General features: G+C 47.3%; 2 protein-coding genes across 3 annotated transcripts in view; one reads left to right on the top strand and one right to left on the bottom strand.

Annotated features, from left to right (window-relative positions):
• The window catches only part of LOC144692936 (acetyl-coenzyme A synthetase 2-like, mitochondrial), a 66027-nt gene extending 50937 nt beyond the window's left edge, over window positions 1-15090 (top strand). The window contains exons 9-14 of the mRNA XM_078562100.1: window positions 1474-1586; window positions 2534-2660; window positions 5454-5581; window positions 6601-6664; window positions 6999-7120; window positions 12406-15090. Of these exons, the coding sequence (XP_078418226.1) occupies window positions 1474-1586; window positions 2534-2660; window positions 5454-5581; window positions 6601-6664; window positions 6999-7120; window positions 12406-12582 (731 nt within the window). The 3' untranslated portion in view covers window positions 12583-15090. The remainder of the gene's footprint in view (window positions 1-1473; window positions 1587-2533; window positions 2661-5453; window positions 5582-6600; window positions 6665-6998; window positions 7121-12405) is intronic.
• Window positions 12598-27153, bottom strand: part of abcd4 (ATP-binding cassette, sub-family D (ALD), member 4) — a 34345-nt gene continuing 19789 nt past the window's right edge. For both annotated transcript variants that reach the window (XM_078562101.1, XM_078562102.1), the window contains 8 exons: window positions 26752-26966; window positions 25806-25897; window positions 24119-24155; window positions 23973-24022; window positions 21266-21318; window positions 20049-20125; window positions 18098-18213; window positions 12598-17306 (listed from right to left, as the gene is read on the bottom strand). In XM_078562101.1, coding sequence (XP_078418227.1) covers window positions 17244-17306; window positions 18098-18213; window positions 20049-20125; window positions 21266-21318; window positions 23973-24022; window positions 24119-24155; window positions 25806-25897; window positions 26752-26966 — 703 coding nt within the window. In that variant the 3' untranslated portion in view covers window positions 12598-17243. The remainder of the gene's footprint in view (window positions 17307-18097; window positions 18214-20048; window positions 20126-21265; window positions 21319-23972; window positions 24023-24118; window positions 24156-25805; window positions 25898-26751; window positions 26967-27153) is intronic.

Here is a 27153-nt window from a genome sequence, read left to right on the forward strand (position 1 = left end):
TTGATAAATGCCATGGGATTTTTTTTTTTTCTCCTCCTGCAAATGCAGCTGAGACCTTACTCTCATCCAAAAGATGGCACCTCCAACAATGCCGTGCTCCCACTGTACTGAACTGGGAATGCCCTTCTGCATTATGAACCTGTTGGTCAAAGCCAAGGGTTGAGGCTCCTCCGTCACTACACCCTGGATGCCCATATCTGCCTGACTCGCAGTCACATCCTCCTGTCTCTCACTATTGACTAGCTCTAAAATTCTGCTTAGCCTAAGGAGTGTTGCTGCCTCCCGGAACAAAGCGCCCAGGTAACTCTCCCCTCCCTGATGCCCTGCAATAACTGTAGCTATCAGGATTAATGAAATAAAGACTTGCATTTCTATAGCACCTTTCACAACCACAGATATCCCAAATGCTACACTGCCAAAGAACCACTTTTGAAGTATTTGGTAGTACAGAACTTAAGTATTGCTGAAAAAGAGACATACTATCAAAATGTTTCGTCTTGCACTCATCAGGATAGCTGTGCAATATAAACTAATGGTAAAGAGTGCAACAATTTATACTTCATGAGAAGAGAATGCTGATTTGTTGGTAAATAGACTCTGATTGGTAGAGGCTTTACCATGGAGAATGCAGCAGAGAACAGGGCTGTTCTGTGCTGCATTCTTCATGGCAATGCCTCTACCAGAGTCCAACTGCCAACCAATCAGTACTTTCTTCTCAAGCAGTATAAATTGTTGCACCCTTTATTGTTGGTTTATCTTGTGTAGCTATTGGGATGAGTGCAAGACGAAACACTGATGGTATGTCTCTTTTTCAGCAATACTTTTTAAGTGTTTCTTGTTGTAATGTAAGAAATGCATCACTTTTCATCTTGCACATAGCAAAGTTCCACGAATAGCAATGTGACAATGGCCAGATAATCTGTCTTTCAGTAATGTTGATTAGGGAAAAGTATTGGCCAAGATACTGGGGAATAGCTCCACTGCTCTACTTCAAAATAGTACCTACCATTGGATCTTTTGTGTCTTCCTGGTCCAATAGACAAGGCCTTGGTTTAATGTCTCATCCGAAAGATGGCACCTCCAACAGTTGAGCACTCTGTCAGTATGGCACTGAAGTGTCGGCCTGGATATTATGCTCAAGTCTCAGGGGCAGGACTTAAAAGCATGTTCAGAGGTGAGAATTCTGAGGCTGCTGAGCCACAGAGATTGGCCTATCACAGTGAGGAACTATTGGCAAAATCCACAAACCCTGTAACAAAGTGGGGGTGGGGGTGGGGGAGAGTTGTCAATGATATCTGGAAAAATGTCTTTGCAAACAGAGCTAAGCCTGTCTGAAACGTGTTCTGGTATGGTGCATGTGTGTAGGAGGTTCTTACCATTTCAGAGTACCGCAGACACCTTGTCCTCTTAGTCACTCTGCTTGGAATGGCCCTCTATCTATTTACTGACAAGGAGAGTTTGTGTTGTTTTTAGAGACTGGTGGAATCTGTATATCCCCTCGCCCGGCCAGCAGAGATGCAAAGATCGTCCCTACCATGGCAATGAGGCCCTTCTTTGGGATAGACCCCGTACTCGTGGATGACCAGGTAACTAGAATACGTTGACCTTTCTCCTTTCACCTCATGTTCCATCGGCCTGTGGAGGTCAGATTGTCCGAATTGGAGGCATCCTTTCGCACTTGGAGTTTGGATTTTAACATGTTCAGATCTGGCCAGGGTTCAGTGGGAATCTGTGGGATACTCGACGTGTAATTACTATGTTGCTGTTAGGGGAGGGTGGGGGGGTGTGGGAAATAGCATCGCGTGTGAGTTATCCCTGAGAATATAGTGTTTTCCATTCGCCAATAAACAACGAGTCATCTCTACCCGTGGTCGAGAGCCTAGTGGAGCCTGATGGTTCCAGAGAATTACATAGAATATACAGCACAGAAACAGGCCATTTGGCCCAACTAGTTTGTCCTGGTGTTTAAACAGAGTTGTGAATGAATTGTTCTCATTCCATCTGCCTCCTCTCAGCAGATATTTCTATTCCCTATTCTCTCATGTTTTTTTTCATTCATTCATGGGATGCGGGCATCACCGGCTAGGCCAGCATTTATTGCCCATCCCTAATTGCCTTTGTTCAGAGGGCATTTTAAGAGTCAACCACATTGCTGTGGGTCTGGAGTCACATGTAGGCCAGATCAAGTAAGGTCAGCAGATTTCCTTCCCTAAAGGACATCAGTGAACCAGATGGGTTTTTACGACAATCGACAATGGTCATCATCAGACTTTTAATTCCAGATTTTTATTGAATTCTAATTTCACCATCTGCATTACCCTGAGTCTCTGGGATACCAGTCCAATGACAGTGCCACTGTGCCAACGCCTCCCATCATCTAGTTTCTTCTGCTCCCCCATTCTTGACAAGGAAGCATTTTCAGACCTGTCAACTCTGGCAGTTGGCCACTCTGCGGCTGCTCTCTATAGTTTTAATTTAGGGCCTTAGATTTGATTCCAGAATTGTACTGATTTTTGTTCTGTGCCTGTTCCAGGGCAGGAGATTAGAAGGGAACAAAGTCTCTGGGTCTCTCTGCATCGCAAAGCCTTGGCCTGGGATGGCTCGAACTATCTACAATGACCACGACAGATTTGTGGACACCTATTTTAAAGCTTACCCCAGTAAGTGGATGCATTGTGTTGATACCAAGGTTGACTATAATGGTTCCAGGGATGAGGGACTTCAGTTATATGACGGGACGGGAGAAACTGGGGTTGTTCTCCTTAGAGCAGAGAAGGTTGAGGGGAAACTAAATAGAGGCGTTCAGAATCATGAAGGGTTTTGATAGAGTAAATAAGGAGAAACCCTGTCCACTGTTTGGGAGGGGTCAGTAATCAGAGGAGACAGATTTAAGGTCATTGACAAAAGAACCCTGGGGGGAGATGAGGAGAAATTTGTTTACACCACGAGTTATGATCTGCAACGTACTCCCTGAAAGGATAGCGGAGACAGATTCAATAGTAACAATCAAATGGGAGCTGAATGTATAACTGAAAAAGAATCATTTGCAGGGGAATGGGACTAATTGAATAGTCCTTTAAACGAGCTGACACAGTCACAATGGGCCGAATGGCTGTACGGTTCTATGCTAAACTTCAACTTGAAGTGTGGCTTGGCTGCTAGTCAATGGTGCCATGACTGTCTGCCTTTGAATTGAAGAATAAGAACATAAAAGGAATGAGGGTGGTGGCGGGGGCTGGGGGGTGGGGGTCAGACAATGGCCCGGTAGTATCAACAAAATAGAGAAAGGTTGTGAGACTGAATGTGACCGAGCGCAGCACTGGCTGCTACTTTTGGAGCAGAATGTCTACCTGTTAGGTCCTGGAGGTGGCTGTCCAGGAGAACCTAGAGGGGAGAGCCAGAAAGGAAACAGCCCCAGAAATTCATCATCAATAAACACACCCATGTCTCCTGTGGCGGTCGAATCCCCTGATATCCAAACAACTTGATCCTGGATAATCTATTCAGATCTGTGACCCTCTTGATCTTTCCCTGTGTCAGTGAAGGGTCAGCCACAATTGAAGGCTAACTGAGCAGCATTGTGAGTGGGATTTAGACAAGTACTTAGTCTCTGTTGAGGATGTTGGACGAGCTGGAAGATGACAAGCCCACTTGACAAAGCAAAGCTGTCACTTGAAGCTGTTAATATTTTCCTCTCAAGGCCGGCTGACGCTCTCAAAACCTCCCGAGAATTGGCTTCCATCTGATTGATCGGAAAAGTGAAGGAATTACATTCTGGTTAGAGCACTTTTGACTGTGAAGTGCACAGGGCAGATTCTGGTGCAGGTTTTGCACTTCCAATTGCCGAATCATCAAATAGTACAGCACAGAAGGAGGTCAGTCAGCCCATCAAGCCTATGCTAGCTCTTTCGAAGAGCCACCCTCTCCCTACCCCACCCCCCCCACTCTTACTCCACATCCCTGCACTTTTATTTTCCTTCAAGTATTTATTCAAACCCCTTCTGAAAGTTACTATTGAATCTGTTTCCACCACCCTAACAGCCAGTGCATTCCAGACCCTACACACTCATTCAAAGAATGTTGGAAGTAGTTTTATATTAGTTCATGTTTTGGAATCAAAATCGCTTTGAATAGGGTTTAAATTCGGCTCTAATCTTAAAGTTTCAGATGTAGTGGGACATAAAAGACCGTGATTGTCGGGAAGTAAAGCCGGGTGAATCATATCAAGTTAACCGTGGTTCCTTCTGGAACTTGAACCATTGGTTTGTGCGTGTTGGTCCTGACAGTCGAGTCCTGACACACATCGCGTTAACTGGTCCCATCCAGGGTTACTCGTAACGCTAAGAAATTGGGGGGGGTGGGGGAGGGGCGGAATATCAGCCTGGGCTCCTCACTCTGATCCCTGTCCACTGACTTCTGCTAGAAAGCCTAGCCCTCAATTTCATGGATTCTCCCAATCTCATGCTGTAATATCACTGGGAGATCAGCGCAATTCTCACAAGTGAAGGTGCAAACGCTGGACTTTAGTTAATCTTCTGCTGGACAGCCACGGCAGGAATTCCAGGCAAGTGCCTGTAGATATCTGGATAAGGACGGGAATATGCTCGCCCATGGTATCCTCCTCTACAAGTTCTTGCATTTCTATAGCTCCTTTAATGTAGTAGAAGGTCCAAAGTGTTGATGTCATGTCAATTACTTTGTTAAGGTTAAGAGAAACAGGTGATGGATAGTAATTGTCTTTGAGCACATATAAATAAGGGATAGCTCGGACACTGGGTTGTGTGGGAGGAGAGCTGTGAGACTGAACAAGTTAATAAACTCTCAGTAAAGGAAAGCTCTGTGTCTTGGTTTCTGTTTCACCAACGTGCTTGGATCCTGTAAAACACCAAGGTGTTTCACATGACTGTTAGCGAACAAAATTTGACACAGAGCTACGTAAGGAGACATTTTATCTGACCAATACCTTTGTCAAAGAGGTAGGTTTCAAGGAGCCTCTTAAAGGAGGAGAAAGAGATGGAGAGGTCGAGAAGCCGAAGTAAAGAATTTCAGAGTTCAGCACTCTGGCAGCTTAAGGCATTGCTGTCAATGGTGGAACAGTGAAAATAAGGAATGCAAAAGAGGGCAGAATTGGAGAAGCGCAGAATCTTGAAGGCTTGTAGGGGTGAACGTTGTTTCAGAAATAGGGAGGGGTGAGGCCATGGAGAGATTTGAAAACAAGCCCGAGAATTTTAAAATCGAGGCATTGCCTGACCTCAGTTGAAGATCTTCGCACTATCAATCCTTCTAGTCAGGAGATTGGGTGAAGTATTTGGAGGGCAGCCAGCAACTGCGGAACTAAACCCTAGCGGGAAGCAGTGCCATGGAGGAGGGGAGAAGAAAAATATAAGTTTTAAAATACTAACTAAAACCACGAAAGGATTTCTGATGCGGTTTTTTCTCTTTGTTCTTTGCAGACCATTTCTTCACAGGAGATGGAGCGCACAGATCAGAGGAAGGATATTATCAGATCACAGGCAGACTGGACGATGTCATCAACATCAGTGGTCACAGGCTGGGCACAGCAGAGATCGAAGGCGCTGTGGTAAGCAAAACAAGATAGAGAGCTGGTGCTTGCTGTTACTATGTATATTTTTAAATTCTCGGGTTGTGGCACTATCAAGGTCATCATTTACTGCCTGTCCCTCGGTGCCCCAGGTGGTGATGGTGAGCCGACCTGATACTTGCTTCCTTGGCCATTTCAGAGGGAAGTTGCGAGTTAACCAGATTGACGTAGGACTGTCAGTCACACGTAAACCAGGGTAAAGACGGCTGTTTTCCTAAAGGATGTTGGTGAACTTTCCTCTTCCCTTCCTAACTGTGGGTCTACCTACACCGTGTGGACTGCAGCTGTTCAAGAAGGTGGTTTACCAACACCTTCTCAAGGGCAATTAGGTATGGGCAATAAATGCTGGCCCAGCCAGCGACACCTACATCCAATGAATGAATATAAAAAAAAGTTGGGATTTAACAACAATCCTCAATCACTTCCTTTCATTTCTACCTTCAATTTTTTAAAACTGAATCCAAACTTTCAAACTGGGCCTATTGCAATTTTGAAGCCATATGCTCCAGATTTCAGCAAGAGGCAATGGCACACTTCCAGCATTGCTGGGGCTGGCTGTTAATATCAGATTCTCCCACGCCATGTTTGCACAGACCATGTCCAGAGCAAAGCTCCCTTCTCTTTTCTCTAGCAGAGGGGCCTAAATTTAACATAATTGGGCCCATTTTATGGGCCTCGAATGGACACTTTGGTAACCAATTTAGCAGGACAGAGGCCTGTACCCACTGGCTCTCTGGCCACTGCCACGTTGGTTGGGACCTTTTTGGAGGTGGTCCTGGTGGCTGCCTGAAATGAACAAAGGCCTCATTTTAAAATCGAGTGAAGGCTCCTGTGCCCATTTCAGACCAGGATTTACTACACTTATCCACCCTTGATGGTGGTATTTGCATTATGCAGTCTCTGACTGTTATGTCCAGGCCCCAAGCGGCCTAAACCGACAATGCTTAATCTGACAACCAAATTAAATCATTGATCCCAAGGTTTCTTTGAACTTTCAGAATCAGCACCAAGTTGTGGCCGAATCTGCGGCAATTGGATGTGCCCATGAGGTCAAGGGGGAAGGTAAGAGCATTTTAGTGTCTATAGAGAAACACAAAACAGGATAAGTAGCTGCAATGAGTGATGTCTGCAGGCACTCCCCCTGTCAAAGTTCACATGTGATTCACATATGAAGCCGCTGCCCTCAGAAGCTGGGAGGAGAGAAGTAGTGTTGAAATGTTGAAAAACACTGAGCAAGCTCTCCAGCTATCTTTTCCCTCTCACCAACCCATTTCCTGACACCCCCTGTCTCAATCAGGAGTGGATCCAGTTTAGTTTTTGAATGTTTTAGCCTATTCCAGAAGTCCGTGTCTTGGCGCACAAGTAAATAACCAAATATTCTCCCTTCTTTTCTCAGGCTCCTATGTCTTCATTGTTTTAAAGGATGGAATCAACATTGCAGAGGACATCATCGATAAGGAACTCAAAGACATTGTCTCGCAGAAGATTGCCAAGTATGCGGCTCCTGATCATATCCAGGTAGTGAGCTGGTCCGATGTGAATCCACGTGTTCTTGTGTACACTGAATGAAATGGACAGGATTGAGGCTGGCTCCAGAGAGATGTCCATCCAAAACGTTCCTAATCCACGCTCTCCTTGATAATATGCATGGGGACTGTCCGTGAAGAACACCCATGGGGTGTCAATGACAGCTGGAGCTCAGTAGTCTGGTGGGGTCATGCATTGGTTCTCCAGTGCTTAGTACCTCAGAGTATCATGGCCTTGTTAGTGCCTCTGTAGCTGGAGCTTTCAATCCTGGCCATGTCACAGGAATGGAAGAAATGCTTTAAAACAGCCTTGTCCATTGTACGGTCCACAGGCCGGATACGGCCCAGGAAGCCTCTCTGTGACCCCCCGGGCCAGTTTTCGAAATTCCAGTCAAACAGGTGAGTTTCAATGGAAGATTCTGCATGGAGCTGCTCCTCCAATCACAGGCCATTTCTCTCCCGTGTAGTGAGCCTATCAGCAGCAAATGAGGGAGAGAAACCGCCTCTGATTGGAGGAGCAGCAAACGCTGGCGTTGGTGAGTGTGCTGAGGGCTGCCAAGCCGAGGGAAGCGAATGGACGGTGGCGCTGGAGCCCGGGGAGTTAAGTACATCGGGCCTGGGGAGGGCAAAGTTTTGGCGGAGGAGACCATGCTGTGGTGAGCATGTGGGAGCGCAAGAGTGTGTGTGTGTGGGAGGGGTGAGTGAGAGTGAGTGACTGAGTGTGTGTATCTGTGTGTGTATGGGAGTGAGAGTGAGTGACTGAGTGTGTGTGTGTGTGTGTGTGTGTGTGTGACTGAGTGTGTGTGTGTGTGTGAGTGAGAGTGAGTGACTGTGTGTGTGTGTGTGTGTGTGAGAGTGAGTGACTGAGTGTGTGTGAGTGAGAGTGAGTGACTGAGTGTGTGTGTGAGTGAGAGTGAGTGACTGAGTGTGTGTATGTGTGTGTGTATGGGAGTGAGAGTGAGTGACTGAGTGTGTGTGTATGGGAGTGAGAGTGAGTGACTGTGTGTGTGTGTGTGTGAGTGAGAGTGAGTGACTGTGTGTGTGTGTGTGTGAGTGAGAGTGTGTGTGTGTGTGTGAGTGAGAGTGAGTGTGTGTGTGTGTGAGTGAGAGTTAGTGACTGTGTGTGTGTGTGGGAGTGAGAGTGAGTGACTGAGTGTGTGTGTGTATGGGATGGGAGTGCAAGGGACTGAGTGACTGTGTGTGTTGAGGGGGAGTGCAAGGGACTGTGTGTGGGGCGGTGGGGTGGGGTGCGAGTCTGCCTTGCACACAGTTTCAGGTTTCTCACTCACTTTCACCACCATAAACCAACACATACACGCACACCCACTGACAGTGAGTGAGGCTGAGTGAGGGAGCACCCTGAGACTGGGAGTGAGCCAGACACACACACACACTGAGCCTCTCTCACTCTGGTCGTTTTTATTAGTTACACTTTTTTTAACTTAACAGTTTAAGGCTTTGACGTTGCTGTACGTTTGCTCAGCAATTGTTTTGTTCCTTAAAACCTACATTTTTGTTTTGAAATTCAGTTTATTGTTGTCAAACCTTATCTTTCCGAAATTTGCTGATCAGCCCTTTGAGAAAAATATCGCCCCTCCCCCCAGCCCGAAGCGAAAAGGTTGGACAAGCCTGATTTAAAGGATAGTGCACTGGGATGGATGAAAAAGCAGAGGACCAATTGCCTTTGGTCAGTCACATACACTTCCTAGCACACAGATTAAGGGGACAATTAGAAAGTCCTCCAGTATTTCAGTGAGTAAATATATCGTTTACTTTAGGACCCCCATCCTCAATGATGGCAGAGCCCAGCAAGTGACTGCAAAATACAAGGCTGTAGCATTTGTAACCAACTTCAGCCAAAAGGGCTGAGTGGATAATTCATTGTAGCCTGCTCCTGAGGTCCCCAGCATCACAGATGCCAGTCTTGATTCACTCCACCTGATATGGCTGGGAGTGTACTGGATACTGCAAAGGCTATGGGCTCTAGCAATATTCCAGCAATAGTATTGAAGAGTTGTGCTTCGGAGCTAGCCGCGCCCCTAGCCAAACTGTTCCAGTACAGCTACAACACTGGCATCTACCTGACAATGTGGAAAATTGCCCATGTATGGCCTATCCACAAAAAGCAGGACAAACCCAATCTGTCCAATGACTGCCCCATCAGACTGCTCTCAATCATCAGCAAAGTGATGGAAGCTGTGGTCAGCAGCTCTATCAAGCGACACTTACTCAGCAATAACCTGCTTACTGACGCTCAGTTTGAGTTCCACCAAGGCCACTCAGCTCCTGACCTCATTACAGGCTTGGCGATTGCCCTTGACATCAAGGCACATTTGACTGAGTGTGGTATCAAGGAGCTCTAGTAAAATTGAAGTCACTGGGAATCAGGGGAAACCTTTACACTGGTTGGAGTGATACTTAGTGCAAACAGAGACGGCTGTGGTTGTTGGAAGTTAATCATCTCAGCCTGAGGACATCACTTCAGGAGTTCCTCATCGTAGTGCCCTAGGCCTGACTATCCTCAGCTGCTTCTTCAATGACCTTCCCTCCATCATAAGGTCAGAAGTGGGGATATTCGTGGACGATTACACAATGTTCAGTTCTATTCATGATTCCTCAGATACTGAAGCAGTCTGTATCTACACGCAGCAAGACCTGAACAACATTCAGGCTTGGGCTGTTAAGTGGCCAGTAACATTTGCCCTACCAGTGCCAAGCAATGACCATCTCCAAGAAGAGAGAATCCAACTAACTCCCCTTGATATTCAATGATGACCATCGCTGAATCCCCCACTATCAACATCCTGGGGGTTACCTTTGACCAGAAACTGAACCGGACTCACCTCCTGACTCCCCAAAGCCTGTTCCAAGGCACAAGTCAGGAGTGTGATGGAATACTCTCCACTTGCCTGGATGAGTGTGGCTCCAACAACATTCAAGAAACTTGACATTATCCAGGGTAAAGCAGCCCACTTGATCAGCACCCCATTCACCAATTAAATGTTCACTCCCTACTCCACCGACGCACAGTGGCAGCAGTGTGTACTATATACAAGTTGCACTGCAGCAACTCACCAAGACTCCTTCAAAAGCACCTTCCAAATCCACAACCTGTACCACCTAGAAGGACAAGGGCAGTCGATGCATGGGGGCACCACCACCTGCAAGTCCCCTTCCAAGCCACTCACCATCCTGACTTGGAGTTATGTCGCTATTCCTTCACTGTCACTGGAACTCCCTTCCTAACAGCATGGTGGGTGTACCTACACCACATGTTCAAGAAGGTGGGCTCATAGACAACAATGAATAAAATGACTAGGTTGTCTCTTCAAGATGTTGGTTGGGGGAGAAATGTTGACCAGGCAGCAGAGAAGAATTCTCCAGCTCTTTGAATAGTACCATGGGGGTCTTTTTATATCCACCTGAGACAGAAAGCAAGAGCATAGTTTAACATCTCATCTGAAACTGGTTATCTCCAACAGTGCAGCACTGCCTCAGTACTGCACAGTGCATGTCAGCCTAGATAATGAGTTCAAATCTCTGAAGTGTGGCTTGAACCTAGAAACCTTCAGACTTAGAGGCTCGATCGCTACCACTCAGTCAAGGCTGACGCCTACATTTGTCCCATGAACTGAGGAGGCAATCGTATTTGTGCTGCCTTTAGTACTGCTGTTGTTGAGATCAGACGAGGCTACAGCGACCTTGCCCTGTGTGGTTCCTTTCTTTTATTCATTCATGGGATGTGGGCGTCACTGGTAATACCAGCAACTCTGTCTGCAATAACTCCTCTGATTTATTTAACTTTTCCTCTGCGTGCACTATTGCACACTCCTGTAAGATGAGTGAATCTTTTCCTTTCAGTTCCATTCTAAACTTTAAAAATGCCTTTTTGTTCTTTTCTGAATTTGCGAAGCAAATAAGTGAGATGCAATTGTTAATAAACCCAAAAATATGCCACTTTTATCCTATTTTTACTCATTCATGAGATGTGGGCAACCCATCCTGAATTGTCCTGGAGAAGGTACTATATAGGTAATGTACTATATAGCTTGTACAAGGTACTATATAATGTTTAAATTAGTGAGAGGTTCTCATTCTAATTTGCTCTGTAGTGACCTATGCTGGGAAGTAACTGGGTGTGTAAATGTCAGGTGTGAGTGGGCCTGCGATGTGCCCGGCAGTCAATCACCTCCCTGGTCCTCACCACCTAGGCTTCTGAATGAAGAAAGGCTACTTGGGGAGGTTACTGGAGAGTTGCAGGGCCCCGGTGAACTGTAGCCTTATTCCGTGGAGAAGGGTAGGAAGGGTGAAAATCAAGGGGTGAGGGAAAACATTGCCCAGACATGGCATAAATCTAGGAATGGGTTCCCACAAAGTCTCAGGCAGTGGTGTACCTGCAAGGGGAAGCATGATCTGACAGTATGGGGAATGGAATATTCTGATCCCTTCAGCACAGATATCCACGCAATATTTTGAAAGTAATGAAATCTCCATCACTCCATAAGTTCATTTCTCCATCGACAGCAGAAGGATTCTAACTGAAATAAATGCTGTTAAGTGCATAGCAGGCAAGGCAGTGGCTAAAAGAGTCAAAAGGGTCTTGAACCAAGACAACAACAACTTGCATTTGTTTAGCATCTCTGACATTGCAAAATGCCCCAAAGTGCTTCACAGCATTAGTGTCAGATTAAATTTGAAACAAAAACATGAACGTTTCTGATTTTGGATTTCCCCTCACGGGCCCAGGTTCTGTACCAACCTCGCCCTGTCCTGTACCAGTCTCACACTTTATTTTTTTATTCGTCCAAGGGCATTTATTGCCCATCCCGAATTGCCCTCGAGGAGGCGGTGATGAGTTGCCTTCTTGGATACAGTTGAGTGGTTCCCTCAGCCATTTCAGGGGGAAGTTGAGAGTCAACCACATTGCAGTGAGTCTAGAGTCACAGGTTGAGTAAAGTCGGCAGATTTCCTTCCCGAAATGATATTAGTGACCGGGGGGGGGGGGATATTACAATCCAGAAGTTTTATGCTTACGATGATTGAGGCTAGCTTTTTGTTAATCCCAGACTTTTTATTTAATGAATCAAAGTCCTCCAACTACTGACTTGTGATTTGAACTCATTTCAATGAATAATTAGTCTGGGCCTCTGGATTGCTCGTCCATTGATGTAACCATGACGTGACTGCATAAGTGGATCTCGCAGGTCTCACACTTACACAGTCGGGTCCACACACACGCTAGGGGAAGACTAAACCCGAACCTTTCCTGCATTCCAGATTGTGAAGAGACTTCCGAAAACCCGCTCGGGAAAGATAATGCGCCGAGTGCTGAGGAAGATTGTGGAGAATAAAATCGACGAGCTCGGTGACCTGACCACCCTGGACGATCATAGGGCTGTGGAGGAAATTGTTGCCGGGCGTGAGAAAATCCTGGAAAAGGAAGCTAAAAATTAGCCGGGAGACGCTGTGTGAAGTTTTTAAACAGAGAATTTTATTTTTGTAAAATTAAATTCAGACGCAACACATTACAATCAAAATGGCCTCTCGTTCTTAACAACTACCAGTGCTGAGATTTACCATCCTGAATGGTGCTGCATTGCTTTATGATACCTCTGCAGTCAAACACTCTCCATCATGGTTTACAGGGGTAGAACGGCCACTCTCGCAGGGTAACTGTGGACACCCAACAGCCAAGAACCAGGGGAGGGGAGACAGTGGAACAAACCGGGGAAAAGTATGTTGGCTCAGGCTGTTACAAGTGCTCAGGACTGTGAATAGCTGAGGCACAGCATCTGACATTGACAATACATTATGCCTAGCAGGGGGACAGTACCAGGGCCCAGCCTGACTATTCTTACACAGTGTCCATTCTGTAAGTGTGTGCAAGTTGTCCAAAGTGCTTCATTTTTGAAGATATTGAGAGGACCGTGGGCTACATTTCAGAAGTGGCCTCTCCAGCCAACTCTTGTGGACTTGAGAGAGAGAGAGAGAAAGCGACTTGTTTAGCACTTTAGTGTTCCCTTAAGAGTCTCAACAAGATCCTCCAAGCCGAATTTTTCTATTTGATTTCTTAAAAAATGCTTGTTTGTTGTTTCTTCAAACATAGAAAGTTATAGGAGCTGCGTGCTATGATTAAAAATCAGGAAAACATCACTGACAGAAGGTAGAGGCACAGTTTAAACCTCAACAGTCCAGGTTATAACAGTCCAGGCCCAACTCCTCTCTCTTCTCCCAGCAGTTGGGTGTTCCCTGGCATGTGCCAAGTACAACACTGCAGAAAACATTTATTTAAAAAACAGATAATTTATAAAAAGTCTTCATAATGATTGGCACCAATGGAAATTAGGAGGGTAAGGCAATGATTACCGCAATGCCTTGCAGTCTTATTTTTTTAGCACACATCTCCTTATAGTGGCCAATAATATTCATCCACTACAAAGGTTCAACTGGATACAAATATCAAACCTCTCCATGAAAATCTGTGGACTGAGAAGAACGGTTTCTCCTGTAAATAAAGCAAGGTTGCTTAAACTGATTCTTTTTTGGGGCATTTTTTTTTCACTTTCAGCTTGATCAGTGAAGTGTTCTCTGGAATGAACCCACAGCAATGACAGGGGGAGGGGGGCGGTCACTCCATCCCAGGAATGCAACTTTTTCTAAGGTTTCCTGTTCTCAGCAGCTGATTATAACAGCGGAGCAGGGAGTGAGTGAGCGACACATGGGACTTGGTGCTGGCACAGGTTCATATCCAGGGATTCTCTTTCTAACCTGATCTTGCCTCAGTTGTAGAGTTGTGAGTTGGGGCACCTGACAACCCTCCCCCCCCCCGCCCAGTTGGACAGCATAAATGTGAGCTCCACAGTGAGCCATTTGTTCTCATGTTTTGCTATTTCCTATTTTTCAAACCAACTTAACCAGGATTCCCCTGCTTTTCCCATGTCTTTCACGTGGATTTTTTGTAAAAAGAACATTTTCAAAGAGACACTGAACAAGGCTGATAGTCTATTTTAAGATTATTTAAAGTGTATAACATGCTTAGAAGATTCAGAGCGGTACTTTGATAGATAGCAGGGAATGCCATGATATATAGCCTAACGCTGGAGTCAAAATCGGATTGCCAGCAACCTCTATTTTCCTCACTCCCGGTCCCCTTTCCTTATCTCTTGGCTTTTGAGGCGGTGATTCAAATTGGGTCACCCTCCAGTATCTCTGACAATCGACCATTCTTTAGACCTGTGCCTGGGCTGTGAATGTTGGCAGCCAATCCCAATTCAGTCCTAATCAGAGAACCTCACTAGTGCACTTTACAGCACCGGTCATTGGACAGGAGTCAGGGGAAAGTACTAGTGACTGGACTGGAGTGAGGAATAAAAGCTCTACCTGGATGCTGTGAGCGATTGTGACTCATCTCAAGCTGAGGTCAGGTTATCTCTACACAGTTTAAAGCTTGGAAGCTGGAGCCTTGCTCTTCTGTATAGTGGTCACACCACCCACTGAGGCATTGGGCAGATTCATGAGCAGCAGTTCTGAGTTTCTGGTCCAACTTCCACTGCTTCCCCATTGTTTGTGACACTTACGGTGGCAATGTGCTACAGGTCACTCAGGAAGTCCTGTGGCAACATGCACTTTTACATGCATGTTGTGGTCTGGAGCTATGGATGATGGTGGACGCTCCCACCTTCTTTCCATTACATGGCTGACCAGGAATCTCTCCTGCTTTTACTGCCTGTCATTGACGTGCATTGAAGGATTTACAGGCTTGGCATCATGGATACATCTTCCTTGGCCATCAAGTCCTGGTGTAGGACTTGAAACTGGAGCTTCTGTCTCAGAGGCAGGGCCACCACCCACTGCGCCACAAGATTTCCTTTGTCACACTTCTCAACAAACTCAGAAATCAGAATTACACTCAAAAGAGCCTTCACTAAATTGGACATTGAACACAGAGTAACGGGTTATTTTTTTCTTCATACTTTCATGGGATGTAGGTGTTGCTGCCAATTCATTGCCCATCCCTAACTACCCTTGAACCGAGTGGCTTGCTAGGCAATAGAGGATAGTTGTTGAGGATCTGGAGTCACATGTAGGCCAGGCCAGGTAAGGATAGCAGATTTCCTTCCTTAAAGAGCATTAGTGAATCAGATGGGTTTTATAACAATCGGTGATACCTGTTATGGTCAACATTACTGAGACTAGCTTTCAATTCCAGATTAATTATTGAATTCAAATTCCACTGGCTGCTGTTGGATTTGAACCCGTCTCCCCAGAGCATTAGCCTGGGTCTCTGGATTACTAGACTGCCACGCCATCGTCTTCCCCTTAAATGATACGAGGTATGGGATTAGTGACAGAGCAGGCTATGTAGATCTGAAGTTGGGAGGTGATCCAGGCACTTTACGGGCACGGAGCAGAGGGACCTTTACATTTCATCAATGGTTTTTTCTATCGTGGTGGAGGGAACTTTATCAAACAAAACACGTGCATCACCTTAAGAAACTCAAATATTCAGCAAAAATAATTTGAAGGCACTGATTTGTAAAACATTCTTGAAGATTTACAATTGGCAACATCCCTCTAAATATTATATTTCAATTCAATAATAACTTTGCTCTTGATTTCCAGCTATTTTTAAAAAAAGTTTTCACATTCCTTTGGCACATTATTTCGGATATGGGAAACCCATTTGGCCCATACATATGCAGCCTGCTACCGCCCTCCTCTTTAAATGCCTCCTAACGTCTTTCCTTTCACTACATTACAACAGCTTATCACTCGCTCAGGAAAGACATCTTTACCAAGCTCAAATTTAAAGTGAATTTAAAACAATGTCTTCTGGTACTACTGGACTGACTAACGGAGGGTCATATTCTGGGCTGACTTTATCAGCACTCGTTCAGACTCCAGGTACCTCGTTGCAGTCCCGTTAAACCTCTCCAGCAAGTAAGTGCTCAGGTTTCTCCAGTCTTTCCTCTCAGGTCATTTCCTTTACTCGTTGGATCATTCGGTGGGCCTTGAGTTAAGCCACTTCGATGGACAGAACAGTTCCCCACTCGCGGAGTCACCGATAAACCACGTCATGCATTCTCGCCCAAACTCAGTGTTACATCCTTAAGAGTGCTGTGTCTTATCCAAGCCACTGTTCCGGGTTATATAATTGTCCGAGCCACCACAATAGAGCCAGTGCAACAAGACAGCAATGAAACCAGAATATGGAGGGTGCAATGGAAGACGACATCAATGTCTCAGTTGTGCAGGACTCTCCATCTCGCTCACTACACCCTCGAGCAGCTCAGTCAGGTCAGGTCATTGCTGCAACAATAACTGAAAAGTCACCCAGCCGCACTCTAGAGAAAATTCACTTTTAAAAGTGTTTCTCTCTCTCCACAGATGCTGTCAGGCCTGCTGAGTTTTTCCAGCATTTTCTGTTTTTGTTTCTGATTTCCAGCATCGGCAGCATTTTGCTTTTATCACTTCTAAAAGACACTATTCTGCCCCCATTTAGGTGTCCATACCCTCTGCAACAAATTATTAAAAATTAGTGTCTTGCCCCCCGCCCACTGGCTTAGTTGGATAAAGAGAGTGTGTAATTGAACTGTATCAACCCCCCCGAGGTCCCAGTTTTGATTACCAAGTCTGGCTGATCCTAACTGAGATAGCACAGGAAGAAGGGATAGGAAATAGTTTTTAAAATTTCTTTACAGCAATCAAGAGTAGTTCATCATTAAAAAAATATTAGGCGGTTATTGGTTTAAAAAAGCAAATTCCTTTCTCTAGCGCCTGGGGTAGAATCATTAGCAGCAGACGCACTGTCCTTGGTTAATCGATAATAAAATTCCAGCTATGGATCGGAGCCTGGGCATGTTGTAGTGTCCGGGTTGCGTGGCTGCACTCACTCACTCCGTCGCCACCGATGCATTATTTGGTTCTAAGGTCATCAAAAGTAGCCAAAACATTAAAAACTTTCCTCAGGGAAAGCAAAACCAGGAGGAGAGGGAAAGGTGGGGTAGAGTTTAACAATCTGGCCACACTGCTGACCACTCCTAGGTTCCGTTCTTTGGCGTCCGGCCTGTGGACAGCAGTTAGACTGAGTGCGAGCGCAGCCTCGGAATCTTTCGTTAGTGTATTTTAGTGAGCTCCCATTTCCCATCTCCGAACAGAGATAACATGGAATCATGATGCTGTCCGGGGAAAGAGAGAGAGAAAAGCAAACGTTAATTTATAGATTGAAGCTTAAACAGATCAATTTCTTGCTCTCAGAACATGTGCTGCCAGGAAACAGCAAATTAAAGAATTATCATTTCCCCCTCACAGCTATCTCCCCCAGCTCCTCAGACTGTGGGCTCAGAATGGGGCCCCCCATTCAGAGGGCACCAACCCACTCTCGCCTCACGCATGTGTCTGGACAGCGAAGACTGCCGGACAATTTATTTCTCAGGTGTTCATCTACTTCTAATGAGCGTCACTGGTTCAAATCCCCTGAATACTCAACCCTCCTCACCAGCACAGAATGGGAGTGCTGAGGTTAGTTGTGGTGATCTCACCATCGGATGGGATTAGCTAATTCATGGCCCCAGGGATTGAACCCGACACTTTCCTTGGTCTGTACTCACCGAGTCCTTAGGGGAAATTCCACCCCCGCCATTTCTTGTTAATCCACAGAGGGGTCGGGATGGAGGGAGGTGGGGGGGGGGGTGGGCATTTTAGTTTAAAAACAGTTGTAACGTCATCACAGAGGCCCAGGGTGGAGCAGAGTTACTCAGCCAGAGCGCAAGCGAGAACCAATGGACACCCTCCTGAAAGCTCATGCCTGAAGCAGCCCAGCTTCAGCACAACCATCCAGATTCTTCATTTAATATAAATCCACAGTCACCTCTTCCTAAATGTTCTGATTTTGACCCAGAAGTACTATGCCCTTCCAAACCAAAAGGTCAGAGGCTGTCCTTGAAGTAGAATAGTTTAACCCCCCTACCTTTTTCAAGCTGCTGCGGTGTCCCACACTGATGACAGTCATCCCCAGCTGTCTGCAGATGTGGTACAGCTCTCTTTCTGCCTCCTCTGTTAGTGCACTTGTAGCTTCATCTAATACTGGGAAGAAGAGAAGGGACGTTCGGGAGTCAGGAACTGGCAAGTTTCATTCACAGCGGGAGTTCTGGAAAGGGAATCTGGGCTGGATGAAGTCTAGAGGAACGAGAGGCGATCGCATTGTAACGGATACAGTTCATCAAAGGGCTTTACAGGGTAGATGCTGGGAAGCTTTTTGCCCTAGTTGGAGAGTCTAGGGTTTAGGGTCACAGCCTCAGGATAAGGGGCTCGCCATTTCAGACTGAGATGAGGAGAAATCTCTTCACTCAAGAGGGTTGTGAATCTTTGGAATTCTCTACCCCAGAGTCTCTGAATTCTCAGTTGATGAGCATGTTCAAAGGCCGAAAACAATCGATTCTTGGGCGCTAACGGAATCAGGGGATATGGGGTAAGGGGAGGGACGTGGAGCTGAGGTAGACGATCAGCCATGATCTCAGTGAATGGCAAAGCAGGCTCGAAGGGCCGAATGGTCTACTCCTATTTCTTATGTTCCTCTGATGCAGTTGGTTTTATTTTTTTAAATTATTCGTTCATGGGATGTGGGCGTCGACAGCTAGGCCAGCATTTATTGCCCATCCCTTATTGCCCTTGTGCAGAGGGCATTTAAGAGTCAACCACATTGCTGTGGGTCTGGAGTCACAGGTAGGCCAGACCAGGTAAGGATGGCAGATTTCCTTCCCTAAAGGACATGAGTGAACCAGATGAGTTCGGCAACGCTGTCCTTTCATCTCTGGAATTCTTTTCCAATCTAACCTATGAAAGAAGTTATATAGAATTAACAGCACAGCAACAGGCCATTAAGCCCAACTAGTCGATACTAGGATTGAAGCTCCATATGAGCCTCCTCCAAGACTAATCCTACCAACATAGCCCTCTATTCCTTTATCCGCAGGTAGCTTCCCTTTTAATGGCAATTATGCCATTCACCTCAACTACTTCATGTGGTAGTAAATTCTCCCAACCAAGTTCTAAGTCTAGCTCACAGGATTGGCAAGTTGCATTACTAGGTTAACAGGGTTGGGACTGTCCAGATAGGACCCTTACAACAACAGTGACTTTCATCTAACTGAGCCCAGATCCCTAAAAATAGAAAGCCACTTGTGCTAATCCAATGCACCATCCAGGCTCAATGGCTTCACCACCAAGCTGTTTGTGCGGCTTAGTTCAGAAACACCATGAACATTTTTATATCGGAGTAATAAGGGCCGAAGGCTCCGATTTGCAGAAACACCCATTCTCAGCACCATCTAACCGATAATACACACCAACAGATGGTTCTGTTCCATGAGTTACACAGTTCACGGATGCTCCAATGTGCTTTGAAACAGGTGATGAGTTGGCCCTCATGTTCTCCATTTGTCTTCATGCTGTACCACATGGGGCGCGGGTAAAATGGAGGCTCCTCAGGCTGTACCACCCTGCCCACCACAGGTATGCTGTCATTTTTCAGGCCCGGACCTATGCTTTCAGAGTGGCCTCAGGTGAATTCTGTCTTCCCTCAACTATAAAAGCATCTGATGCCTATCCCCTGATAGCACAGCTAAAGCAGGAACTCGCTGTGTTGGCCTCAATTCTTACCAAACACTGTTTCTCCCTAAAATTATTCAGCCTTAGTGAAGCCGCTGAGACCCAACCGTCAGCAAACCCACTCTTCAAACTGGAAACAGCCACCTCGGAGGTTTAGAATGAGCAAAGGACTCTAATCAAAGTCAGTCAATATAAGCTTTCAAGGTGGGAATCAGAGGTCTCCAGCTCAGGCTGGTCTGTAGTTTGGATATCAAATCTCACTGTCGAAGGATGGATTTAGCTTCTGGGGGTGGGTGGGGATAAACACAAACCTGCGTATTTAGGCTGGTGATAGAAGAGCCGAGTGAAGGACAGTCTCTGCATTTCTCCTGGAGATAGCACGTCATACCTGGAGGGCAGTAACATAAGCAGGCCAATCAGATCTCAAACGTTTGTTCAGTAACTACCAGGGAAGGAAGCATAGAAGAGATTTTCAGACCTGTTCCAAGGTGTCAGGTACAATCTACCTATCTCATGCAATCGACCTCACTCAGTCTCCCGAAGGAGGCAATGAAACACAGCAACAGGCTCCAAGTTGATGAATCTTAGTGAAATGTCTTTCCAAAGTAATTGAGCAAAAGCCCCAGGGAATCTCGCAAATCGCACAACTCGGGCAATTCAATTCCAACCAGCAGCGTTACACGGGACTCTTTTCCCCACAGTGTCGCCGTCTCTACGAAGGCTTCAAACGTTTATCCAATAAATGACAGGCCAGCAAGGTAGCAGGCTCAATCCCCAGCCAAGTTAGCCAAGAGCCAGGCTGCTACAATTAGCATCAGGGCCCTAGATCAAAGAAGGGGAAACTAAGCTAGAATTCCTGTAACTGGTCAATAGCCAATAACATGTGTTGAGAGTGTGGGCATTGGGTGATTCACAGTGATGACCTACTGGTGGCAAGCTTGCTGGCACTCTGTAACTCAAGCTTTGTATGTGAATAATGGGTGTACATGATTGGATGGTACCTGGCACCTTGCCTCAAGCAGCTGACTGGCACTAACCCTAACAGGAAGCCGTGGGCCCTTTGAGAGGTTTATCCATGCTCACCTTGAGCAATTGGGGCAGAGTATTTGATCTGTGCCTATGCTCCTCCCTGAACAATCATCAGATATGTGTCTGCCTCTTTAGAAAAGATCCAAATGACAACTATTACTAGCAGTCTACCACTGCTAACTATCTATAGTTGGGACGAACATTCTTCCAATCTACAATCTTGTACAAGGTGTATAATTATGTTGACTCATCCTTTGCCCAGGGCTAATTTAAATAACCCACTGGCCCTGAGCTCTTCAGTATTTTAGCTGCTAAAATGTTTCATGACTTGATTCTTTATTTCAGACAGAATGAGTTACACGGACGATGCCAATTACAGTAAAAATCTAGAGACACGATGGACTGAATATCCTCTTTCTGCACTGTAACTTTTCTATGGTTCTATGTTTTAAGCTTGGAAGTCAGAAACTCAAAAGCAAAGTCTCCAAATCAGTCTCACCAATTCCAATCCACTCTCTCATCCAGCCCTCCAGTCCTCTTCAGGAGTGACACCTTAAAATAAGAAAAACCTAATCAGTTAGACTATTAACTCCTCAAGTGTCCTAGCTGTTGGCCAGGTCGAACTCGGAATATTCCTCTCAGCACCAGCCAGGAGAGCCAGTTATCTCCCAGCTTCAGCAGTGAGCCAAAAACATCAGAGCAGAAAATGCTGGAAATACTCAGCACGTCAGGCAGCATCTATGGAGAGAGAGAAGAGTTCTAACGAGAGGTCATTAACCTGAAACATTAACTCTGCTGCTGTGGTGCGTTCAAGTAGCTCATATTTTATATACACTTTAATGATCTGCGTTATAGGGGAACAACAGGGGAGTGGGACTAATTGAATAGCTAGGTGCCAGCACAGACACAATGGGCCAAATGGTCTCCTTCTGTGCTGCATCATCCCATGAAGGCAGAAAGCACACAGAGACTACACTCCGTTAAATGGCGAGGAAGAAACATCAACATACGATTTGACAGTAGGGTCAGACAAACACAAAAGATTATATTTATGTACATAAACACAGTTAGAAAGACAGTTAAAACTCGAACCATACACTTTAATGTGTCAATCCTAATGTGTCATCCGAATCCCTTGATTCAATCCAGTCTGCAACTGACTTCCGGGTATTCACTATTCTACACTTAAACCATGTCACAAAAGTGTAATAATTCTCATAATATTATTGTGATTTGTTGTAAAAATAGGTTAATAATGGGGTTTAGATAGTTTCTCGGTGTGTGTGGGATTGAACTGAACTGGAGACAGCTGTTCATCAAAAGAAGCTAGGTTTGAAATGCTAAATACGTAAACATGGCTGAAGTTTCAGAATGTGAGGTGAGGAGAATTTGCATATTTAGCTCAATCAGGGCAGTTTGAATTTCAGAGATGGTAGGATATTTACACCTAACCAGAGAAGTTAGGCCAAGCAGTGTGTTTACTTTTCCCAAAGGTTACTGACAATATTAGCACTATGAAAAGGTTTATATTATGAGAAAGGTAAAGTTCCAAAGACATTTGGGAACATGTGTGTCAGGGAAGGCATTGTAAGATCTAACAGAAGTGTGAGGAGCCTCCAGTATTTGTGCACGAAGCCTGCTGTCTACAGAAACCGAAGCTAGGACAAACCACTTTGAATTCTACTGTCCAGTGTATTGTATTGACTTGCCTGGATCTGTTTAAAATCTAATTTTTTGTTACTGTTGCCTTAACAGGGGAATAACTGGAAGCCAGACTAATTAGGGGTTTCAGGAGTTATTATAGTAGTGATTTGTAGACCTATGCAAGTGCTTGAGAACCTTTCTTTCGTTAATAAATGTTTAATTTAGTTTTTTAAAAATCTCTGAAGTCTTGGTGGACTTATTACTTCTGAATTCAGGCACGCATCTCAAAATAAATACAAATTGCAACACCATTGTGATTGCATGATCATGTTTCCCTTGTGGATTTGATCCACCTGGCACACATCATCTGCTGTATCATAACCACTACCTGAGCCTTTCCATTAGATTCCAGTCTGTAACTCACACCTGGTTATCCATTATTCTACACTTAAACCATCTGAACCTCTCAATTAGATTGTAGTCTGTCACTCACTCCCAAGTATCCATTATTCTATATATAAGCTTACTGGACTCCTCGATTAGATTGCAGTCTTCCTTTGACAGTACCTTCCAAACCTGCGATCTCGACCATCTAGAAGGACAAGGGCAGCAGATGCATGGGAACGCCATCACCTGCAAGTTCCCCTCCAAGCCACACACCATTTGACTTGGAACTATATCGCCATTCCTTCACTGTCACTGGGTCAAAATCCTGGAACTCCCTCCCTAACTGCACTGTCAGTGTAGCTACACCACATGGAAATACAGCGGTTCAAGGAGGCAGCTCACCACCACCTTCTCAAGGGCAATTAGGGAACGGCAATAAATGCTGGCCTAGCCAGTGATGCCCACATCCCCTGAAAGAATCAAATAAAAGTCTGTAACTCATTCCCGAGTATCCATTTGCTCCAGTCATGCATTCTAAGTATATTGCCAGTAATAGAAGTAGAAACACACATTACCAGAATAGACCATCGAGGCCCATCCAGTTAATTTCAAAACTTTGAAAGCAATACCACCAGCTCTCTTTCTCATATCTCAGGTCCAGGTCCCTTATGACTCTATCCACTTGTAGCAATAATCTGCTCTGCATATTACACATTCTCTCTGTATAGTTAAATCTAATGCAGTTAAATCTAATCTGCTCTTCTAAACTCAAGCCCCTGCTCCCCTGATGCTGTGCACAATGACGTCAAACATATTATTTGGGTTTAAAGGGCCTTTACCCTGTTCCGGCAAAAAAAAAAATCACCTTGAAAATGGAGCAAATGGTACTCATACCCGAATAATCCAGAGATAGGGTGGAGGGAGGCTATGGAGGGGTTTGAACAAGAGGATGGATATTTTACATTTGAAGCATTGATGGACGAGAAGGCAATGATAGAACAGCGAGCACAGGGTGATGAGTAAGCACTCAATATGGGAGATATACCTCAGGCAATTCTTGCTTTCACTGCTTTTAGTCAAGTTGTAAACGTGCATGAAGAGCATTCACTATAAATAGCGAATGGCGAAAACTCTGCCCCTCATGTCTGTAGTAGGAATGAGTGTTAATTACTCACCAATCCAGTTAGCGTTAGGAAGCGGATGATTCTCTCGTCATCGGCTGAACCTGAGGGATACAATTCAATGAAGAGTCACGACACTTTGACCTATCCTATCAACACTGAGTTGAGCTTGGGGTTTTAAATGATGTGGAACGTGATACCTGTATTGGGGTAGATTTCCTTCAAAGGATAAATCACCTGTTTAAAAAAACAGACAAAATCAGGAATATTTTAACAAACTGGTTCAAGGGAAACTCATTTCTCATGTTCCTCTCTCACCCTCTCTGCCCTGGGAATATCATAGATTCCCCCAATTATCTCCAACACCCCCCAACTCTGCCCAGCGTACCAATCTCTTCCTCCCTGCCAATTACACCCACTCTATTGCCCACGGCACCCACTCTCCCTCTCTCCCTGCCTAAAGCATCCACTCTCCTTCCCTCTTTGCTCAATGCACACACTCTTGCTCCTTTTCCCTTCCTCCCTGCTCTGGGGGTTCCCTCCCTCTCCAGCTCTCTCACTCAATCCCTCCATCTCTGTATTCAATGTTAAAAATATCCAATGTGGTGCCCAACCTTGGACTCCTTGCATCACCCCCTACACTCCCTTTGTCCCCATAAACCCCCAAGGCCATCCCCCCTCCAATCCAACTCCATTCCTCTCCAATCCTACTTCCCCTCCAATCCACCACCCCTCCTCCTATCCCACTCCATATTCCCTCCAGCTCCCGCCTCCCCTCCCCTCCAGCTCCCGCCTCCCCTCCCCTCCAGCTCCCGCCTCCCCTCCCCTCCAGCTCCCGCCTCCCCTCCCCTCCAGCTCCCGCCTCCCCTCCCCTCCAGCTCCCGCCTCCCCTCCCCTCCAGCTCCCGCCTCCCCTCCCCTCCAGCTCCCGCCTCCCCTCCCCTCCAGCTCCCGCCTCCCCTCCCCTCCAGCTCCCGCCTCCCCTCCCCTCCAGCTCCCGCCTCCCCTCCCCTCCAGCTCCCGCCTCCCCTCCCCTCCAGCTCCCGCCTCCCCTCCCCTCCAGCTCCCGCCTCCCCTCCCCTCCAGCTCCCGCCTCCCCTCCCCTCCAGCTCCCGCCTCCCCTCCCCTCCAGCTCCCGCCTCCCCTCCCCTCCAGCTCCCGCCTCCCCTCCCCTCCAGCTCCCGCCTCCCCTCCCCTCCAGCTCCCGCCTCCCCTCCCCTCCAGCTCCCGCCTCCCCTCCCCTCCAGCTCCCGCCTCCCCTCCCCTCCAGCTCCCGCCTCCCCTCCCCTCCAGCTCCCGCCTCCCCTCCCCTCCAGCTCCCGCCTCCCCTCCCCTCCAGCTCCCGCCTCCCCTCCCCTCCAGCTCCCGCCTCCCCTCCCCTCCAGCTCCCGCCTCCCCTCCCCTCCAGCTCCCGCCTCCCCTCCCCTCCAGCTCCCGCCTCCCCTCCCCTCCAGCTCCCGCCTCCCCTCCCCTCCAGCTCCCGCCTCCCCTCCCCTCCAGCTCCCGCCTCCCCTCCCCTCCAGCTCCCGCCTCCCCTCCCCTCCAGCTCCCGCCTCCCCTCCCCTCCAGCTCCCGCCTCCCCTCCCCTCCAGCTCCCGCCTCCCCTCCCCTCCAGCTCCCGCCTCCCCTCTCCTCCAGCTCCCGCCTCCCCTCTCCTCCAGCTCCCGCCTCCCCTCTCCTCCAGCTCCCGCCTCCCCTCTCCTCCAGCTCCCGCCTCCCCTCTCCTCCAACTCACGCCTCTCCTTTCCTCCAACTCACACCTCCCCTCTCCTCCAGCTCCCACCTCCCCTCTCCTCCAGCTCCCACCTCCGTTCTTGCCCTACTCCATTTGCTGTGGGCCACCCTCGGCTTGGGCTGCAGACATTCACAATGTGACCCGTCATTTTACCTGTTCTCGGAGGGTTCCGTCGGTGAAATACGGTTTTTGGGGAAGAAAAAGAATTCCCCGTGGTCCAAAGGGGGTCAGCATGTGGACAGACCCTACAAATAAAGAGCAGGGCATCTCACCAACTCGCCTTCACAATTCAACTACGATGCACAGGACGCAAGAGCCAATGGCTCCAAGCAAATTCTAACAATGGAGCTACAAGGCCAGTGTAGGGTTCTCGATGTTGCTGAGTTGTTGGCGTCAGCCGTAATAGTGAATCTGTCTCTCCTCCGTTCTGTGCAGAGTGTAGTGGGTGAGGGGGATAGGGGAGCCAGTCATTGGCCAGGGCTGGGAGCAGCCTGGTCAGTGAGGAAGCGACACCCTGCGATAGCAGAGCCACCTGCTCCATCAAGGAAATAAAGAGTGTCCCTCTCCCCAGCTCAGACGGTTAACGGACGCCGCGGTCAGGGGGGGTGACACACAAGTGCTGCTCCACAGGACGGACAGGGGCACCAGCCTCTTCCCTGCCAAGCTTTCCCCGCCACTGAGCTCCGACACGAAAACAAGAAAACGCCAGGAGTGCTCAGCGGGTCAGGAAGCAACTGCAGAGAGAGAATCCCGCTTAACGGGCAGGATTTTCCCGACCCCCTGCCCCCACCCCGTTAAAAGTCAACGGCTCTCCAAATTTACCCGGCCAGTCCGCGACAACGCCCGCCGGTGACCGGACCGGAAAGTCCCGGCCAAAGTTTCAGACCAGTCGCCTATCGTCAGAACCGGGCCTCCGATCCCAGGTGACTGAGTGGGGCGCTGGTGAGGAGAGGAGACCTCCTCCTCAGGGGTAATAACAATATGCCCACAAGATGGCAAGCAGTGCCCGCTTAGAGAAGGGCATCGGCACAGGTTTGGCCAGGGGGGGGTCGCACGTTTCTCTGACCGGAATGGCTTTACGCCGCTGGTCAAACCTTACCATGGGCAGTCTCCCATAGTCCGTTCAGGACACGCAACAATGTGGTCTTCCCAGTGCCCGTGTTGCCCGTTACCAAGAGGTTGTGCCCTGCTGTGACCTTCAGGGTTAGGTTTCTCACCAACAACTCCTCGGAGGACGGGGCGGTAAAGGACACCTGCTCCAGGGTAAAAGCCGTGTCGCCAGATTCCGCCTCCTTTCCCGAATCCAAACTGTCCCTGGAGAAGACCACAATGTTAGTGTACCATTTTTACTGCCTCCCCCACCCGCACCCATACCTCAGTCCCTCGTGTGTGCTCCTGGGCAGTAAATCTCCGCCAGGAATGGGAAAGCAGACAAGCGCACACCTGTCCTTACCCAACATTCACACGGGAAGGGGTCACCGCCACAGCTATTTAAGGTGGT

The sequence above is a fragment of the Cetorhinus maximus genome, chromosome 18 (genome assembly GCF_964194155.1).
Source record: "Cetorhinus maximus chromosome 18, sCetMax3.hap1.1, whole genome shotgun sequence".
NCBI classification, from domain to species: domain Eukaryota; kingdom Metazoa; phylum Chordata; class Chondrichthyes; order Lamniformes; family Cetorhinidae; genus Cetorhinus; species Cetorhinus maximus.